This window comes from Yamadazyma tenuis, chromosome 4 (genome assembly GCF_029203305.1).
Source record: "Yamadazyma tenuis chromosome 4, complete sequence".
Taxonomy (NCBI): Eukaryota; Fungi; Ascomycota; class Pichiomycetes; order Serinales; family Debaryomycetaceae; genus Yamadazyma; species Yamadazyma tenuis.
The window spans coordinates 992,637-1,011,939 of NC_089464.1; the positions used below are offsets into that span (position 1 = coordinate 992,637).

Below are 19,303 nucleotides of genomic sequence, written 5' to 3' on the forward strand. Positions count from 1 at the left end.
AAGGCAACTTGAGGATGACTGCGAAAAATTTAGGCTATGATTACTTCTAATATGTTACTATAGTACAAAAACTACTTCTAAAGATATAACGACCCAGCAGAAACAATATCTCTGTGCACCAATTCCAAGGCCTTGTCCATTTTGGTTTCCAATTCCATGTTTCCAATGGTCTTTGCGGCGGAAACCATTTGCCTGATCATTTCTTCGAGTCTCTTGAAGGTTCTGATGATGGACCCTTCGTAGACATCGGTCATTTTACAAATTTGAGTGAACGTGGCATTCTTACACCACGCGTAAGTAACTTCCATCAATTCGGGACGGAAGCTCTCGATGTAATCCTTTTCGACCATCTCAATCTTGCACTCTTTAGAGATCTTAGCGATCTTGAGGGCCATTTCTTGAAGGTTCTTGAGTGGTTCAGCCAACTCAGGCTTCAATCTGGGGGTTTCTTTAGCCTTCTCCTGGAACACGCAACATGATAACAAGGCTGCACACTGCTCAGGGGTCAAGTCATTGAAGGTACCGTTGAAAATGAGCTCTGTCAATAAGAGTTCATCTCCAGTACTAATTTCACAGGCGACTCTTCCTTTAAGCTCGATGATATCATTTTGAGTGGTGAATCCCAACCTTCTTAACACTCTCTTTCTGTGCTTCAAGTCGTCCAATTGGATAACGGCCTTGGTCTCGAGAATCTGGTCTTTCAACGCTTTGATTTGGGTTTCGATCTTAACCTTGCTGTCATACTTTTGGTACAACTCGTCCAACCTGACAGATCCATGTAATGGGTTGCCTAAGAGCTTGGATTCAACGACATCAATTTTTCTCAAGAGGGTTTTGAACTCATCATCATCAATCTTCATGCTATTGACAGGATCCATGATTGGAATACCATCCGGCAACTTCTTGGGTAAGTCTTTCAAAGTCTTCAACAAGTTTCTCTTGGCAGACGAGCTCTTGAAATCCGCTGGAACTTTTAATCTTACACTGCTAATTTTCTCAATGGAACTTAAGGTGATTGGAATGTATTCAGCTCTGGATTGTTCTCCAGATTTGGATGGTCTGATACCTTCTGGTAAATCTGGGTTGAAGGATTTGATCAAATTGACGGGTGAATCAACAAACAAGGAATATATAAAAACTTGGACGAGATAGGATTCGTGATCACTGTAAATAGCAGATGAGTTTCTCTTGTTGGCTCTTTTACTGAACGATTGAACCATTCCCCACCCGTAATCCATGTCACCAATCTTCACCTTAATAACTCTTCCGCTTTGTAAGTAGGGCAATATATGTCCTGGATGAGTTATGATCTTTTGAGAATCCTCTTGCAACTTGCTCAACTGAACCTTGAATTCATAGTATTCTTTGATCAAATTCTCATCGTCTATATTGATTGTTGATAATTGGTTGGTTAGCTCCACAAGTTGACTTTCCATCTTGGGAACAGAAGAAGCACTTTGGAACTGGAAGAATGAACTTTCCAACATGAATTCGGGAGAAATCCCTTCAACTCTCATCAAATTTAAGAGCATATTATATCCCAAATGAAAGGCTGAGTCCAATCTGTCGGCCTGGCCCTTGACCATTCCTTTGGCCACTTGGGGTTCCATTTTTTCGTCGATCATCATGATGACAATACCACGGTCATCTAAACCTCTACGACCAGCTCTACCCGACATTTGAATGTACTCACCACCACTAACCCAACGGAACCCAACACCATCCCACTTACGAACAGACGTAAAAACAACTGTTTTGGCAGGCATATTAAGACCAATTGAGAAAGTCTCGGTTGCAAATAACACCTTCAACAACCCTTCCTGGAACAAAATCTCTATGATTTCCTTCAAAATAGGTAACAATCCAGAATGATGGATCCCAATACCTCTTCTTAACAACGGCAAGATGTTTTTTATCTGAGGCAACTCTCTATCGGACTCAGGTAATAAGCCGATGGCATTATTGAAGATTTTGGTCAAGGCATCTCTCTCATCATCGTTGTTGAAATCGAGTCTTGACATCTTCAATGCCAAAGTCTCACAGTCTCTCTTGGAGAAAGAGAAGACAATCACAGGATTATACCTTTTCATGTAAATCATCTTCACAATCTTGTAAATATCTGTTTTTCCATCGTTATTCCCACCCTTCCAGGTTTGGCCCTTCTTCCCCTTCTTCCCATCTACTGCCCCAGGGTCTTCTCCCATACCATCACTGATTTGAGCCATGGCTTTCTGGAAATTTTCTTCTCTAAAAGTTCCCTTTTCGTCCACCACCAAGTGGATTCCATCACCACCAGCCGGGAACAAGTAATGTTGCAAAGGCGTAGGACGGAAGTCGGTGTATACAACATGGCACGGCTGTTCGTGGATCTTGACAATCCATTCGGCAAACTCCATAGCGTTGGGAATAGTGGCAGACAAAAATACATAATGCACCTTATCAGGTAACAAGATCATAGTTTCTTCCCATACCACTCCTCTAGACTTGTCTCTCATGTAATGAACTTCATCGAAAATAACCCATGCCACTTCTCTCATCACCTCCGATCCTCTGTAAAGCATGCTCCGCAAAATTTCGGTGGTCATCACCAAACACCCAGCATCTGGGTTAATGGTAACATCTCCCGTCATCAACCCGACATCTCCAAACTCCGCTTGTAACTCACGATACTTCTGGTTACTCAAAGCTTTGATTGGTGATGTGTAGATGACTCTTTGTTTGTCTCTTAGTGACTGGGCAATGGCATATTCAGCCACTACGGTTTTACCAGCCGACGTGTGAGCAGACACTAGCACAGATTCATTTCTGTCAATACAAGAAATCGACGTGTCTTGGAATGGATCTAACTTGAAAGGGTACCGCCTGGCGTCGTTTTGACGTTTGTGTTCACTGATTGGCACATATGGGAATCCTGGAGGGATTGCAACCTGGTGCCTAACTTGATGCTTTAACTTCAACTGTCCGGAAGGATGACCGTTTGGGTCTGGTTTGGATGCCAACAACCCGTCCGAGATAGCCACCTCTCGGGAGGCCTCAATTTCCAATGCATCGGAAACCACTGCCTTTATGCTGGGTTTTCTGGTGGTTTGCTTCTTGAGTTTGTGGCTGGCACTGTCATCGGCCAACTTTCTTTTCTGGGACTCAGAGTCTTCTTGGGGTTCTACTACTTCAGCAGTGTTCTTCACAGTGTCCGGGTTATTGACTGGAGCGATAGGAGGTTCAGGCACTTCTACCGGAGCCTCGTCAAAAACATCAAATAGATCGTCCATCTTGTCTGCTTGAAAAACTAGAAAAAATTGAGATGAGATCGCGAACTCCAAACCTGGATAAGCTGCACAATCACTTGCATTCGGTAGACAATGGGAAATGGCATCAAAAGCAAAGAGTCTAGGCCATTACATGTACTTTAATCCAGCATATACTTCTAACCCAATCGAGGGTCCTTTTTCAAGAATTTTCCTAAATCGTATATTTGTAAACTTGTGATGATGAGGGCGGCTAATTTTACAGATACGTAAACCCTTGATCTAAGCGCCCTTAGCGCCCACCCCGACCCTTATAAATATGGGGCCCACTTTCCTGACCCATTAACAACAAGGTTTTGTAGAACTTATGGAGCTCGCCGTCACAGCAACATACTGAAACAATGATAGTTTTTCAACTGCACCAATTGCATGAATCTGATTTTGGGGCAAGTGCAATACCCAAAAAGGACTACACTTGGAGGACCCTAACTGACTTATCCTCTTGAAATCAGCCTATGCAAGATTTCATTGGTTCATCGGCTTTGTTCGTAATTTGGGGCCTTTTCCGGGCATACTGTTGCAGATAAAGGCGAATAAACCGGCTAATTGTGGCATCGGTGGTGGGGCAAGATAACTACGAGATGCAAAGCTTTGCCCAAGGCTGTTATTACCTAATGCGGTTGCGAAATACTATTACACTATGATACATTATTTAAAACCTTGAGGGTATTCCACTTTTCCCTGTCGTACTCCCCAATAACAGCACTAGGCAAAGAGCTGTTTCTGGAGTTCGATACAGATGGCATGGGTCTTAATTCCCACCGATCCTCCACGAAATCTATCTCAGTTTGTTGTTTCTTTACTATAGCCTGCTTTAGCAAAGTGGGAGGTGCAACTGTAACCTTTACCGGGCTCTCCAGCTGAGTGCTGGATCTTCTTATGAGGGACTTGAAGGACTTCTTAGGAGACACAGACCGAGATCTGGAGGGTTTGGTCCTGGAAGAGGTCCTGGATAATGAGGTTCTCTTAGGAGACCCTGATTTAGACGACGAAGAGTATAAGGAGAACTGGTTAGAAATAACTGAACCAGTGTGTTTGTGGTAGTTGTGAGACGAGGTGTCGATGGTGTCCATGGACTTGCCGAACAACTTCTTGGGGCTCAGGTAGAGCTTTCTTATGGGTGAAGATTTGGGTGGTTCTGAAACCCCCAAATCGATTGGAGGTGGAGTGGTAAATCGGCAGATGGCGGTGACCGAGTATTCGGTGCCTTGGGAAGAAGAAGACCCTGCGGAAACGTTTCTGAACGTTTGCAACGAAGGTGCACTAAACGATCGATTCAGCTGGGAAAACAATGGGGAAAGATGGTTGTTGATGAAAACTTCATGGTGAATGACTTCCAGGTCCACTAGCTGGTCCATGTTCTGGTCGATTTCAAAGCTTCTAGTGTTACTTTGGATATCGCTCAAATGGTCGATATTATCAGTCCGGTTGTCGGGAAGTGCTAAAAGATCCTCTCCATCGCTTGTGAGGGTGACATTGCTGTCGTTGAGAATATGTTCACTGAATACTTGAGGAATGTTCAAACTTACCCCGGATCGAGTCCTTAAGTTCTTGTAAATGTGAGAGTTCTGGTTCCACTGGTCCAATGAAATGTGTCTCATCGATTGGGTACTGCTCATCCACAGCCCTTCGTATGTTTGGGGGATTTGGAAATCAGCAATGGTCCTTTCGTATTCAAGTCGACTGTTTTGGTCAAAATCTTCAAACATCATAGCTGGTTCTTCTGAGTGCCCTTCGCCAAACTCAGATATGTATGGAAGGTCTGCAGACCTTTTGTCATCATTCAGGTCAAATACTTCTTCGGTCTTGGAACCCATATTTGTGGAAGTGAAGAAGTTGACCTTCTTGGGCTGGTATTGGTATTCAAAGTCTACTTGTTCGATATCGAAATCCTGGCTTTGCTGTTTCCTCTTCAACGCAAGAATTGGGCTTTCGCCTTTCTTTAGTACCGAAGGAAGCAAATTCTCGTTGATGTTCTCGAGAAAGTTCTTTTCCACGCTGATAGACTTCCACTGTTGTTGTCGTTTGTTGACTGTGATGGTCTGTTTTAAGTGTCCAGTGGATTTAGACCTTTTCACGTGATCGGCTGTTTCTATCATATGAACAATGGAATTGTCCGAGTTGGAATTTGGTATTAGGGTTTCATGGCTTTTGGTGCTGCTTGATTTGGGAAGTACTTTGATCTCGTCGTGTGGCTGGAGAGGGAGATCCAAGTCTGAGACCGAGATGTTGAAATTGGGCATACTCTTGGAATGGAGTCGATTGGTCGTACCTGTTTGAGGATCAATTCCTGGAGCCAAAGTGATTTCATCAGCATTTGTGGCTGGGTTGATGTCCATCCAATTCTTTGAATCCATCGAGGTTGATTTGGAGTTGGACTGGTGGGATTTGTAGTAGTCTTCGACGCTCATGCTTTTGACGGTGGAGTTGCTGGAACCAGTTCCTTCGGATACTTCTTGATCCAGACCACCAAGTTTAAGAATGTAGATGATGAAGCCAGTCACCAAAGTGGAAGTAGATAAGATAATTTGGATGAGCATGAGGGCCAGAAGGGCTAAATTAAAACGGGTGTGTTTCTGGTGAAGTAGGTATATGATGCACATGACCATACAAAATACCTTGAAGATGGCATCAGCCACCATTTTGAATAACAAACTGAATGGTACAAGCCGTATAAGCAACCATAAACATAGGGAAAAGGTTGAGATGGTAGATAAAAGTAGAATGATATCGATGGATTTGAGGTCGATCGCCAACGTAACTATCACAAGTGAGCCGAGTACCAAACTTACTAGAAGTAGGACTCCATTAAAAGCATGATCCGTTGTGATAAGACGTCGGAGCAACATCGTAAGCAATAAATATAGGGAGAGTATAGGTTGATGAACTCGGAGCAAAAAAATATTTCCTACCACACAAATGATGGAATCAACAATTGCGTGTGAAACATCAAGATCAGCCCCAAAACAGGTTTAAGGTCTTCGGAGCAGGAATAGGTAAGCTATCCCTCTGTAAGCGGAAGCTCCAAGCCATGCAAGTTGAATGGTATACGGGGGAATTAGCCAATCAAAGGCATTGATTACAGGTACAGAGCAGGATATAACCAGAGTTACTCCAAAGACTTCCTAATCTTACCACAACCACAATAAACCAGAGTGGTTTTGTTGATGTTGACAGGAACATATGTTTATGGTACGTCTCAAATAGGCAATGTAAAAATTGCAGCCAAAACATTTGCCTGAGACACACTTGAAACTACGCGAACTAAAAATCACAATATATTCCTATCGACTATGGGTATAACTAAACTAGTGAATTAGTAACCAAAGGTATAGTCACCAGCAATCCATCGGTTGACCATGTCCAAAGAGTTTTCGGGCTGGTCAAAAGGAACCATGTGACCTCCTCCAAACACTCTCAAGAAGGTAAACTTGTCAAAATTCTTGACATCTCCAGCATGAACCTTACCGTTGTTCCATTTTTGGACTGGAGCCACCGAGAAGCCGTCGGCTCCCTTCCATTCCAAAGCGTCAGTCCAACCCTGGTTTCCCAACCAGTTACAGATAAAGTCTTTGTCTCCCGCGTAGATCAATACAGGCAAACCCGAGTCCAACACTTCGATAACATCTTCTTTGAATTGAGGCTTCATCCAGTCGCCAGTAAACAAAAAGTTTCTGTTGATGTCAAAGTTGCAACTCTCAAACTCTTCCACCTCAGCCCCAACAGCTGCCTTGACCTCAGGCAAGTTCAAGTATTGGTCAATGTAGTCCATTTGGGAGTAGCAGAGTTGACCTTCGCACATGGTTCTGATGTCGTAGACGTTTCTTCCGGTCTTCTGGTATGGTCCCATCTGAGCATTGTTACAGTAGATGGTAGCAGGTACACAGGCCCAGGCAGACGATGATTCGTAGCAGGCGGCAATCAACGAAGTACATCTTCCAATACTTGCCTCCATTGAATCACATTCTTCAGGCTCCAACACCGATGGGTATCCACCTCCACCACAGGCCATTGGCTGGTAGTAGTTGTATTGCACCAAGGGATCGGTCAAACCGTTTCCAATCAACACCGACGTCAACTCAAAGTTCTTTTCTGGAGCCTCCAAGATGGTCTTGGCCATAGTAGGAATGTAGTGACCTGCGTAAGATTCTCCCGCAATGTGGAAAGGAAGTTTCTGGTACTCGGGGAACTTAGCGTAGAACAACTCCAAAAACGCCAACACGTCCACGGCAGCGGCGGTGGTATCCGTAACAGACTCAGATGAGTAGGAGTATCCCACGTTCACTGGCTGATCCAAGAAAATCACCGAGGCATTGTTGTTCCAGGAATGAGGGTTTCTGATTGGCTTCAAGTCTTCACCAATGGAAGAAGGACCTAACTCGAAGAATAATCCAGTCATGGAAGAACACCCAGGACCTCCGTTAAGCCACAAGATAACCGGGTCGGTCTTGGGGTCGTTTCTACTCTCGAAAAACCAGTAGAAAAAGTGCTTGTCTTCATCTTCAATGTCCAAGTACCCAGTGTACTGCTTAACATCGTCAATTCCCAAGGACTTGGGCGTGGCCTTACCTCTCAATTTGTGATTTTTGAACTTGTCACTCTTGACAAGAAAGTCAAACTTGTGCTCAATGCTCTTTTTTCCAGGAATCTTGTTCATCATCGACGTCACCGCGTGTGGGTAGTCAGCCATCATCTCAGCCCACAAGTCCTTGGTGCTCTGAGTCAATTTCGAAACGGGTTCGTTCAAAAAGTTACCCATGGACTCGAAAAAGTCTGTCCCGGCATTGTCACCAAAGAGTTTGAGTAATCGGTTGTTGTTCATCAAACTAAGGGGTGTCTGCAACATGTTTGTGTCGAAGGGGTTTTGAATGGCCAACGCATTGAGGGCAGCCAACGAGTTGGCGGCAGCGAAAGCAGTGCTAAGTCTCATGATGGTATAGATGAGAGTTAGGGGATGGCGGGAAAAAAAGCTGGGGGTTGTGCGCTTTATATGCGGAAGCCGTTCCTGTATGGGGCCATCCCTTGCTAGTCATTCAACCAGCGGTGAGTGCGCGGCAACTGCTAGTGCAAGACCAGGGGTGCGAATAGTACCAGACGTCCTACCCCGGTGCTGGAATGCGCTCACCGATAAGAGTGACGTGCCGGAACCGCATTTCCGCTCTGGTCTACATTCTTGCCACTTTGAGGACCACCCATGCGCCGTTATAGTCGATGTGCAGGCGTACTTTAAGAATGAAGATTCTGATAAGATACGCCTAAAACATCATTTTTGTTTTAGAAGATATGAACGAACAGGGTATTGCATTCTAAATCGATGTACATCCAACTCGATCACTAGAAAGGACTTTTTTAGTTTGCCAAGGTAATAATTTAACCGAAAGCTTGGATAACTACCATTACGGAGGTAGAAATAACTACTAATTATACTACGAAAGGTGCCAAATTGATTCAGCCATCTCGGAATTACCTACATGCGTGCATAAGTCAGAACAGTATGATGAGTGCAAAAAACAGGAGGCAATTTACCATATCGGTCAAAATGGGACATTCCTACTCTTCCAAGCACAGAAAAGAAAGTAACACTTGATGGTTAAAAGAGCTTTAAATAATGTTAGATTTCTATGATGTATTACGAGGCCGCTCCACAAAGTTTGGTGGAGATTCGAATGTCAACTGTCTGGTTTGAGTTTGTATTTTACATAATATAACTTCCTAATGAACTCATATAAATCACTTGCAACTGCCCAACATTTGCAGAATGACAGTGAGAAGCTGCTCGTTCTCACATGCAGCTGCAACACGCTCCTTGTCATTAAGCTGCTTGTTCACCTGGTTTTCTGACTCATGCGTGCCTTCTTTCACCAAGATACGAATACGAAACCTGGGTGGAAGACATCGTTCAAGACGCACTCGTATTCCTAAGCCAATCAACGTGGCAAGAGAGCAGTGTGTGATGGTAGGAGTGATCTTGATTAACACCTCCGACAAGTCTTTATGCTTGTCTGGGCCATTTTTAACATGGATATCCGCAAAGTTGACCACCGCAAGTTGAGCCAATGTCAACGGGTGTTCGGGGTCAGATATGGAACCAATGAGATCGAATATCTCCTGTGCGTCGATTTCTTCTTCGGGTTCGTCGTCGTCGGACCAGTTGTCGGAGCTTTCTCCTGTGAGTTCAGGTGATGATAGGTTTTCCGTCTGAAAAAGGGAAAGTGATGTGAAAGTGTCAAGGAGCTTTGACTTGACGGCGGTTTGGGCCAGCTCGTACGCTCCAAGACGTGTGGGAAGCGACTCCACGTTGATTATCGTGGGGTTGGCGTTAATGACTTCGTCTGACATGTGTGCTACCAAATGAGTCTGTGCTGAATAATGATTTGAGATTGAAATGGTGATGCGCACAAAAACCGAGATTAAAGCTTTTGATACACACGCCCGTATGCAAAACTATAGCACACTGTTTCTCAGTATCCTGGCCCCATTGGTATGCGTTCAGGTGCCGAATGGTGATGCCCCATATGAACAGATTATACGTCAGTTTTCAGAACTAAATTTGGCGGGAAAACTGTGGCATAACTCCATTCTCAAGAATCGACTACTGTCAAACAGCTTTCTCGTCAATGTGTCAACATCTACAAAATACTCAGCTGAGGTGCTTAAACTGCTAAACGACCTCAAAGTGAAAGATAAACACTCCCGTTATTCCCCTTTCAACACCGACTCCGACCTTTTCCCCAACGGAATACTCTCTGAGAACTGGTTTCTCAAGTACCAACAGTTGAAACCATTTGCATTTGTTCAGACAATGGAACTCCCCGATGTAGCCACCAGAGATGATGAAATAGCTGCTGAAATGACCGAGTTGAAAAGCGGATTTGATGCTGCCGGTATAAAGTTTGTGGTTATTCTAATATCCAAGTCAACCAATTCACTGGAGGATGAGATTAGAATCAATCGATTCCGACAGCTTACAAACTTGACAAAGGCAACGGGTCTTCTTTACTTGAATTGTGTACTGAAGGAATACTCCAGTGAAGTGGATGTTTTTGTAACAAGTCTAGTTTCGAATTTGAAGTCATCTGCGGTTGACTTCTACAAAGCCATTGAATCAAAAATTAGGCAACGACACAAGAAGTACTACTCGATCCCCACATCCACCCACATCGACACGACCATTGAGTTGACTCCCAAGTTCTTAGAAACCCGGAATCTCATCAAACAGGGGATAATCGACCAGTTCTTGTATCCACATAATCTTGAAAGCTGTATACATTTCTTAGAGTTGGGCTACCAAAACTTGGTTGAAATTGTGCTGGAGAACTACTTTGAGTTTTCGAAGGACCACATCTCATCGCGTGACTTGACCCTTTATCAGGAGCTCCGGAATCTTATTGACGTTACAGCTTTTCAAATCGTGAGGGCTTATTTGTCAATTGAAGATCCGATTACAGCATTGAAAAAGCACGCTGCCCATATTTCAAATGTCACATCGATTACAAGGGGGAGAATAGAATCAGGACAGTGGATTGCTGTTCAGTATGAATGGTTAGCTGAGTTGTTGGAGATGGTACCCAAATCTATTCTTACCGAAGCCAACATCAGAGTCTACAGTAAGAAGCACAAGAACAGCAAGATCACTAGGTATGCCGGAGGGGTTCGTTTCCACGATGATAACGTAGATGTGCTTCTTGACCCCGGCTTGCTCTATTTAAAATGCTCATCTTACTTAACTGGTGTTTCTGAGACTACCCAGCTTGACTATTTGCGTATCTACAAAGATTCTGAAGAGCTCATTCTGAAAAGGAAGATATTGCTACATAAAGCTTTACAGAACGTAAGTATTGAAGGAAATGCCAAGTACATATGCTTCTTATTGGCTGGAGAATACTTTTCTTCTGGTGAATGGGAATTGTCTGCTGAACACTTTGAAAAGGCTTTAGGAGGTTGGAAGTCTACCGACAATTTGATAAAATCCAAATTGATAGAATGTTATCAGGAGTTGAATGCCCCTCATAAGTCATTGGAGTTACTTCTATTGTTGAACAATGGTACTGGTAATCACGAAGTTGATGTAAGTGCGATTGATGGAGATATCGATGTAAATTGTCATCTCTTTGACGTCGATATTTTGTTCGCCGATGAGAAAAGGTGTTCGGGTGTGACTGAAGATGTTACTGTATTTGACAATATTGTGTGCCAGCTTTCACTTCGCCCTAAGGTCAATATTGACGCAATTAAGAATCACATAAAAGGAAAAGTGGTTGAAATATTGTTCAAAATAACCGATGTAGAAGTGAATTTTCAAAACGAAGATAGCAAAGAACTCACAGGCTTATCAAATATAAAGGTATTCCATGATTCAAGCATTAAAGATACTGTTTTGCAGAAACCTGAAGACACTAAAGCAAACTTGAGTTTTGTGTCAAACCACCAGAAGGTTTTGGAGGTTTCACAGCTGGTGCAGAAGTCCGGAGTATACCAATTAAAGACTGTCAAACTAAAATCAGTATTGGAAATCAAAGTTGATAGTAAAACATTGGTTATTAGAAACAGTGAATCAATTACTCCCACGAGGCAGCCACTGTATAACTGGTACTTCAAGAAGCTTGACGATTCTTTGATCAAAGTCCCCGTCAAAATCTCCTCTTCCTTTAGGGCTCATCAGATTCGAGTCCTTCCTATCAGACCCAATGTGGTTGTAACAATGAGACCTCCCCAGATCAACTTCATCACTCTAGGAGAACGAGTCACGTTGACTTTCGATGTACAGTTTCAAAATGAAAGGAAACTCAACTACAATAAGATTTCCCTATCTCCTCGAGTGAAAGTCACTAGCAATTCTGACGCAGGCGACTTGGTCCTCGTTGACCCAAAAGTTAACTGGGATGGCTTGAAAGATGATGAGGCATTAGTGCTTCAGGAATTGGATAAAACAGATGCAGTCACAGTGAAAATGAACCTTGCGATACACAGTACTTCCTTACACGCTGAAGAAGAACTTAAGAAATCCAACAACTCCTACCAAGCTGTACTTGATTTGAAGACGATAGTAGCGGAAGAAGGTGAACAAGAGACAAATGATACAGAGTCCAGTGCACTAGCTGTCTACGACACTGCAACGTATATTCTCCCCATCGTCAACGTACCCTTTAACTGCCGAGTATCAATTGCTCCACGGTTCAGAGACACTAAAGACGGTGTGAATGACATGCCCAACCCGTTCATAATGCACGGTAGCAACCACTTGTCGATGCCCATTGTGACCCGGTTGTGGCAGGCCAAGCTCATGTTGAATGAACCGAGCGAGGATATCGAGGCCACGAATATCGAGTTCCAAGTCAAGTCTCAAAATTCAGAGATTTTGGTAGACTTGTTGCCAAAAGTTGGAAATGTCTCGAAAACTCAAACGTTTGCAACCAGAAGCAAAAATGGAGTTTCCCACCGTAATGTCATGATGGTAGTATCAGCGAAGATTGACTGGAGACGTAAGGGCTCCGACCAGCTGAATGTATTCTCAACGGACGAGTGGGAGATTGTGTTGCCATTGTCAGATCCTCGTATGCTCTTGAAAGTTGAGAAACTAAAGAACGAGGAAAAGACTGTGAAACTTAAATACATTATTGAAAACCCAACGCCACGGATCTTCATTTTCAGCAGCAAGTTGGTGGACGATAACGAGAGGTTCATCTGGAACTTTGATGATGAGAGAAACATGTACCCACTAGTACAAACCAAGTTTCCGGTTTTACCATTCAACCGATTCCAACTCGAGTACTACGGACAGTTTAACAGCAGCGAGAGTGTGATACAAATGCCGCAGTTGAAGGTGTTTGACATCCAGTACAAAGTAAGCTTACCTGCGTTACCGGTGGCTGACGATGTGATCACTCGTGATGGGTTGTTAATGTGGAGACGGCAATAGTGAATATGAGACGGCATTAGTGAATACGATACGAGCAGTAAGACCAATTGAGAAAGATTATGGGACTATGATTTCAACAGACTTGCCATTGACATCAGTAACTGCCAAATACTTTAGTAATCGCCTATTAAATACAAGCGTAAATTTAGACTATAAAAGCTGATCCAGGAGCCACAGAACAACATTCAGTGAAACTCTCTGGTTCATCACATACTCTAGTTAACATTCAACAACTCGACGTCGAAGAGCAAGGTGGCGTTAGGTGGAATCAAACCTGGGAATCCTCTTGGTCCGTAGGCCTCATGACCTGGAATAGTCAATTTGGCTCTAGAACCAACCGACAACTTGGGGATGGCAGTGTCCCAACCGACAATCACCTGGCCAACGCCAATGGTGCACTGGAAAGGCTTGCCCTTATCTCTGGAAGAGTCGAACTTCTTACCGTTTTCCAAAGTACCAGTGTAGTGGATGGTAACGAGATCACCTTGTTTTGGAAAGGTCTTTCCATCTCCTTCTTGGAGGAATTCGATCTGGGTAGTTTGAGGAGCAGACATTCTAAAGGCAGTTGAGGTAAACAATCGACTTGATGAGGCAAAGGTGGTTCTGAATACGGGTTTACAAACGGCACTAAGAATCATCAACGAATTTTTTCCTGAGTGCGGCCACAGGTGAAAAAACTGTGAATTTATGGTAAGGACACACTACTATAAAAAGAAGGGTCAGTTATGCAGCAATGAAATCGGTACATATATTGAATGAAAGTAGAATGTGAACAAATCTCAGATGAGCTAATAAGAGCAATTGGCTGATGTGTAGTATCAAGGAGATGAATGTGTAAAATGTGAAGAATGCTGTGTACAGCCGGCCCCCGCGAACCTCAGGCTAATTCTGTGCGCAGCAGCAAACCTGCCTCTACCGCACGTCTTTTTGAATGGTAGACAGAAAATAGTCAGGTTATGGGGAACTGTGATGTTGCAATAGAAATCGACCGGGCTACCTCGGGTGGAACATTCACAAACTATGACGTTCTCACGGGTTCCGTCAAACTTACCGTCACCGGATCCATTTCGCTCAATTATATCCAGGTGAAACTAGAAGGTATTTCCAAAACAGAGCTATCAATTCCCCGAGAGGTCCTTCGAAGAGACAAGCGAGATAGGCGAGAAAAGCGCGATAAGATTCTCCAGGATGCTCACCGGGTGCTTTACGATACACTTATAGTGTTCCCGCCAGAGAACATCCGGCAGGTGTCCAAGGCCAAAGAATTCACCTTAACTCCAGGCACATATACGTACCCGTTCACGTTTAAGTTACCGCTTAACAACTCATGCATCAAGTTGCTGGGCATCACCAACAAAGTGCTGTTCAACATGAAGAAGTTGGATCTCAAGATCAACAATGGTAATTTCAACTCCAACATGGTGAAGAACATGGCGGTTCTGTATCTCCAAGGACAACAGATGCCTTCAACATCGGCACCGCCACCGACCCAGCAGGCTTACCATGTGACGGCGCAGCTTCCACCGCTGCTCAGTGGTCTCGGTGAATTTGCATCTATTAAGTACTTTGTCAAGGTAACCTGCAAGCGGTCGTCGTTTCTTAAGGTGAACCTCCGGGCCTTCGACCCGTTTATTTTTCTTCCATTGGATTTGGATAGCCACAACTTGCCGTTAATCCACAGTGAAGACTACGAAGAGTATAGAGAGGCATTTGTGCGTAAAGATGTGGTATTCAAAAACCGCATTCCTGAGATCATAGGGGTCAAGATGCCTCTGGGGAAAGTTCTGATGTCTTCCAACGACAAGCTACTTCCACAGGCACCGTTGGTGGTGCCTAGAAAGAGCTTTCTCCAGAAACTATTTGAACCACCCGCACCTCCGCCCAATCCGAGACGAAACCTGGCTGCTCTGGGAAGCACGAGTCCTCGGCCACAGGTGAACACCCAAGACGTGCCGTTTGCATTTGAAATCCGCTTCAGGCACCCGGCCTTCTTGATTCCGACGAAACTCCCGTCGTTTAAACTCTATTTGGTGTCTAACGTGCGACCTTCGGTATACTCACTCTCAGAGTTTGGACGGCCCGAGGAGAGTAACGGACTTGGAGTGGTCTATTTACAACGTCTTGTGATGGATTTGACATCTACCACCACCATTTCCGTTCTTGAAAGCGACGGGGTGTTGAATGAAATTCACAAATCCCGTCATGACGATGTCATCAACATTTGCAATAACACCTACCAGAATTTGAAGCTTGACCTCATGAACTGCAAACGTCTGAAAAACTCGTCCTCCACCACTGCCAGCAACAATCTTGCCAACAATGTCTACGAGTTGGAGATCCCCAAGAAGTACTTCGCCAACTGTGTGTTGCCTGACTACTTGTCACCATCTTTCAGAACTTGCAACATCCAACGGAAATACAGGTTGACGGTTGTAGGGGGATTTTCAAGCGAAAAAATTGCAGACTTCAACAACCTGGCCGAGCTCACTCGAAAACTACTGTATGTGGACCTACAAATCAACGATATTAAGGTGCTTGGAGGATTGACCATGACTAGAAGCCTTCTGGAAGGTGCATCAACATCCACAATCCCCACCATAAATAAGCCATTGCCGGATGAAAAGACCGCTAATGGTGCTGACTCCCACCTAGTGCCGCCACCAAAGCTCCCGAACAGACCCGATGGCCTACCTGTTGGTGGTGCCTCTTCTGCTGAATCCAGTCAAGATAGTCTTCCTCTTCCCACCTATGAAGATGTCATGAAAGAAAGCACGTACCAGAACCCGTCCGACCATCAACGGGCCCGCAGACGGTACCAGCAGCACGAGCACTACTATAATAACCTCGAGTAGGCCCTCGACTAATCTCTTGTATATCTAGTCATAGTCTGCCTGAAATCAGTACATAACCCATATGGTTTGCGCACGCCGTCCCAACCTCGACTTCGGTTTCCTCGCGAATTCCAATCCTTGTCCACTGAAAAAAAGTTCTCTCGATTGCCAGACCGTTGATTTAATAATAAGCTACCATCATGTCGGCATTAGATAACTCTGGCTCCTTCTTGGCCAGAAACAAGACTCTTGTTAGCATAGCAGCCACTGTCGCCGGTATCTCCGCCGTTGGGGCATTGTACTACTATTCTCAACAAGGACCCACTCCTAGCCCTGAAGACTCCACCGCTTCAAAGAAAAAGAATAAAAAGAAGAAGAAGTCCAAGCCTGAAGACTCCAAGGACACTTCTGCTGCCCCTGCATCGCCAGCTTCCTCCAAGATCTATCCCGTTGGAAAGGATGGATTGCCTGATCTTTCAGAAGCAACCATCTCCAACTTGACGGCGGACCAAAAGAGCGAATGGGCTTTGGCACTCAAAGAAGACGGTAACACCGAATACAAGGCCAAAAACTATAAAGAGGCCGTTGCCTTCTACTCGGCTGCCTTGAAATTGAAGGTGGACCCTGTATTTTACTCCAACAGATCTGCTTGTTACGCTGCTTTGGATGACCATGAAAACGTCGTCAAAGACACCACCGAAGCGATCAAGTTGAAGCCTGACTACACCAAGTGTCTTTTGCGTAGAGCCACTTCTTACGAAATCTTGGAACAGTACCCAGATGCCATGTTTGACTTGACTGCGTTGACCATCTATGGAGGTTTCAGTAACAAGTCTGTGGAACAGGTTTTGGAAAGAGTTTTGAAAAAACACTCGGTGAGAATCGTTGAGCAAAACATAAAGACTCGTGTTCTTGACTTGCCCTCTGCATCCACCACTGGCTCGTTCTTTGGTGCCTTTGTCACCGAGTCCAACCCAGAAGGAATTAGTGAAGAGTCTACTGGTAATGATAAGTTGTTGTTCGATGCCATTGCCAAAATCAACCTGAACACCCCAGAAGGATATGAAGAAGCCGATAAGTTGATTGCGGAAGCCGTTTCTGGTTATGACGCTGAAGGCTTGAAGGCTGATTCTGACAACGCCGCCAAAGCATCTATTGCTTACGAGTACGCTGCTACTTTCAAATTCCTTAAAAACGACCCATTACTGGCTGCTGTTGATATTGGCAAGGCCGTTCTGTTGAAGCCAAGATCTAGAACTTATGTCATCAGAGCCTTGATTAACGCCGATAAATCCTCGTACGAGGATGCCAGAAACGACTTTGCTTCGGCCGCCAAGATGGATTCAAATGCTGGAGATGCTTACTACCACTTGGGACAATTATTCTACTTGACAAATGAGTTGGATAAAGCCCAAGAAAACTTTGAAAAGGCCAAGAAGGCCAACCCTCAAAATGTCTACGCCTACGTCCAATCTGCCTGTATCACCTACAAAAACGGAGATATCAAAGAAGCTGAAGACAAGTTCACGGAAGCCAAGTTGAAGTTTCCAACCTCTCCCGAAATTCCAAACTATTATGGTGAGGTTTTGTCTGACAGAGGAGACATCCAAGCTGCTTTGAAGCAATTTGAAACTGCGGCCAGATTACAAAAAGCATTACCAAACTATTCGGTGGGTGCCTTGCCATTGGTCAACAAGGCCTCTTTGATCTCCAGAGAGAACTTCAACAAGCTTGATGAAGCTGAAGAATTGTTGGTAGAAGCGTGCAAATTGGATCCTAAGTCTGAATTGGCCAGAATCTCTTTAGCCCAATTGAAGTTGCAAAAAGAACAAGTGGATGAGGCCATTGTGTTGTTTGAAGAATCTTCCAACTTGGCCAGAACCATTGAAGAAAAGGTTCAAGCCACTTCTTTTGCTGAAGCCACCAAGATGCAAAAGAGAATAAAGGCTGACCCCATCTTATCTGAAAAAATTGCTGAAGTTATGAGACAATCGATGATGGCAGCAGGTGTAGCTAACTAAGTCTGTGGATGCTCATTAGATTTGTAGATAGCTCTTGTGGTATTCTGTATATATTGAAAGAAAAGTGTGTACTACTTCTGTATTTGGTAGAATTCGCAGTTTTTAGATTCATGCTCATGAAGAGTCTAATACGATCTATAGTATCCCTACCTAAAATTGCATACCAAGATGAGCAAGATATAAAGTATGACTTAGCATACGTTCAGCACAACGTGGTAGTAAGCTCGGGACCCGTCAGCAGCTCCTTCAAGAAATGGTACCGATATCCCATTGAGGACCTAGTCAAGGTGCTAACATATAATCATAAGAAAAATTGGCATGTTTGGAACCTACGAGGGGAAGGAAAAGGCTATAATGAAGCAGACGTGTTGGGTCAGATGTCGTACTTCCCATTTCCAGATCATCAACCTCCATCTTTCTATCTTTTGATGCAGGTAGTCGAAAGTATTGATAGGTTTCTCTCCCAAAGTCCAGAAAATGTTGCGATTGTCCATTGCAAAGCAGGAAAAGGCCGTTCGGGTACAGTGGCATGTGCTGTCATAATGTATGAATCATATAAGCACGGAATTTCCATGTCTGCCCATGAAGTGAATGAGTTGTATACACTAAGAAGAATGCGGCCTGGGTCTGGCAAGGGAGTTTCAATCAAGTCACAATTCCGATACCTCCAGTACTGGCAGAATTACTTAGATGCATCAGAGGACAAACAGAAAGCAATAATGTTGGTGAACCAAGTGAACTCTCCGATTATGGTGCAGTTCACAGAGGTAAAATTGACAAATACTGTGAGATACTTGACAAATAATTCTGAAAATGCAGCCGAAATAAACGTAGTCTTACAAGGATACAATCCTCGAAAAGATGTCGAGTGTGGAGTTGAACTCGTACAGATTTGGGAGTATAATAACAAGGATGACACAGTACAAATTGAAGGAAGAGACGTCATACTTCGTCCTGGACACCACATTAACGTTGCTCATGTTTGCGACTATCGGGTTTTTGTGAATGGAGTGCTTTTTGCCTGGTTTAACGTGAGCTTGGAGACAGAAATAGATACTTTAAAGGGGGACTTTGCAGTCAAATTCAAAGAATTCGATGGGTTTAAAGGCACAACCCATCGCGGGGCACCTCTCTTCGAGACCTTGACGATATCATGGAAGGTTGCGGTAGATGGGTGATACAATTAACAGAGAAATTGTTTAAAGGTTGCAACAGAGGATCTTCTTG

At 44.1% G+C, this 19,303-nt stretch overlaps 8 protein-coding genes across 8 annotated transcripts; 3 read left to right on the forward strand and 5 right to left on the reverse strand. All coding sequences in view use genetic code 12, as the record gives it.

Annotated features, from left to right (window-relative positions):
* Nucleotides 1–77: 77 nt before the first annotated feature.
* Nucleotides 78–3,269, reverse strand: MTR4 (ATP-dependent RNA helicase mtr4; the record flags this gene model as incomplete). Its single annotated transcript, XM_006684195.2, has 1 exon — nt 78–3,269. The coding sequence occupies one exon, from the start codon at nt 3,267–3,269 to the stop codon at nt 78–80; it is 3,192 nt and encodes a 1,063-aa protein (XP_006684258.1).
* Nucleotides 3,270–3,943: 674 nt separating this feature from the next.
* On the reverse strand, nt 3,944–5,845 carry PSN45_003537 (uncharacterized protein; the record flags this gene model as incomplete). Its single annotated transcript, XM_006684193.2, has 1 exon — nt 3,944–5,845. The coding sequence occupies one exon, from the start codon at nt 5,843–5,845 to the stop codon at nt 3,944–3,946; it is 1,902 nt and encodes a 633-aa protein (XP_006684256.2).
* Nucleotides 5,846–6,621: 776 nt separating this feature from the next.
* CPY1 (carboxypeptidase C) lies at nt 6,622–8,235 on the reverse strand (the record flags this gene model as incomplete). Its single annotated transcript, XM_006684192.2, has 1 exon — nt 6,622–8,235. One exon carries the CDS (start codon nt 8,233–8,235, stop codon nt 6,622–6,624), a length of 1,614 nt encoding a protein of 537 aa, XP_006684255.1.
* An 800-nt stretch (nt 8,236–9,035) lies between these two features.
* PSN45_003539 (uncharacterized protein) lies at nt 9,036–9,644 on the reverse strand (the record flags this gene model as incomplete). Its single annotated transcript, XM_006684191.2, has 1 exon — nt 9,036–9,644. One exon carries the CDS (start codon nt 9,642–9,644, stop codon nt 9,036–9,038), a length of 609 nt encoding a protein of 202 aa, XP_006684254.1.
* Nucleotides 9,645–9,741: 97 nt separating this feature from the next.
* Nucleotides 9,742–13,224, forward strand: PSN45_003540 (uncharacterized protein; the record flags this gene model as incomplete). Its single annotated transcript, XM_066158104.1, has 3 exons — nt 9,742–9,786; nt 9,912–9,918; nt 9,983–13,224. 3 exons carry the CDS (start codon nt 9,742–9,744, stop codon nt 13,222–13,224), a joined length of 3,294 nt encoding a protein of 1,097 aa, XP_066014201.1.
* A 215-nt stretch (nt 13,225–13,439) lies between these two features.
* Nucleotides 13,440–13,862, reverse strand: FPR1 (FK506 binding protein proline rotamase rapamycin-binding protein; the record flags this gene model as incomplete). Its single annotated transcript, XM_006684189.2, has 1 exon — nt 13,440–13,862. One exon carries the CDS (start codon nt 13,860–13,862, stop codon nt 13,440–13,442), a length of 423 nt encoding a protein of 140 aa, XP_006684252.2.
* Nucleotides 13,863–14,180: 318 nt separating this feature from the next.
* On the forward strand, nt 14,181–16,076 carry PSN45_003542 (uncharacterized protein; the record flags this gene model as incomplete). The annotated part of the gene is made up of 1 exon (XM_006684825.1): nt 14,181–16,076. One exon carries the CDS (start codon nt 14,181–14,183, stop codon nt 16,074–16,076), a length of 1,896 nt encoding a protein of 631 aa, XP_006684888.1.
* A 179-nt stretch (nt 16,077–16,255) lies between these two features.
* TOM70 (TOM (translocase of outer membrane) complex component) lies at nt 16,256–19,254 on the forward strand (the record flags this gene model as incomplete). The annotated part of the gene is made up of 3 exons (XM_006684642.2): nt 16,256–18,064; nt 18,108–18,162; nt 18,218–19,254. 3 exons carry the CDS (start codon nt 16,256–16,258, stop codon nt 19,252–19,254), a joined length of 2,901 nt encoding a protein of 966 aa, XP_006684705.2.
* Nucleotides 19,255–19,303: the final 49 nt, after the last annotated feature.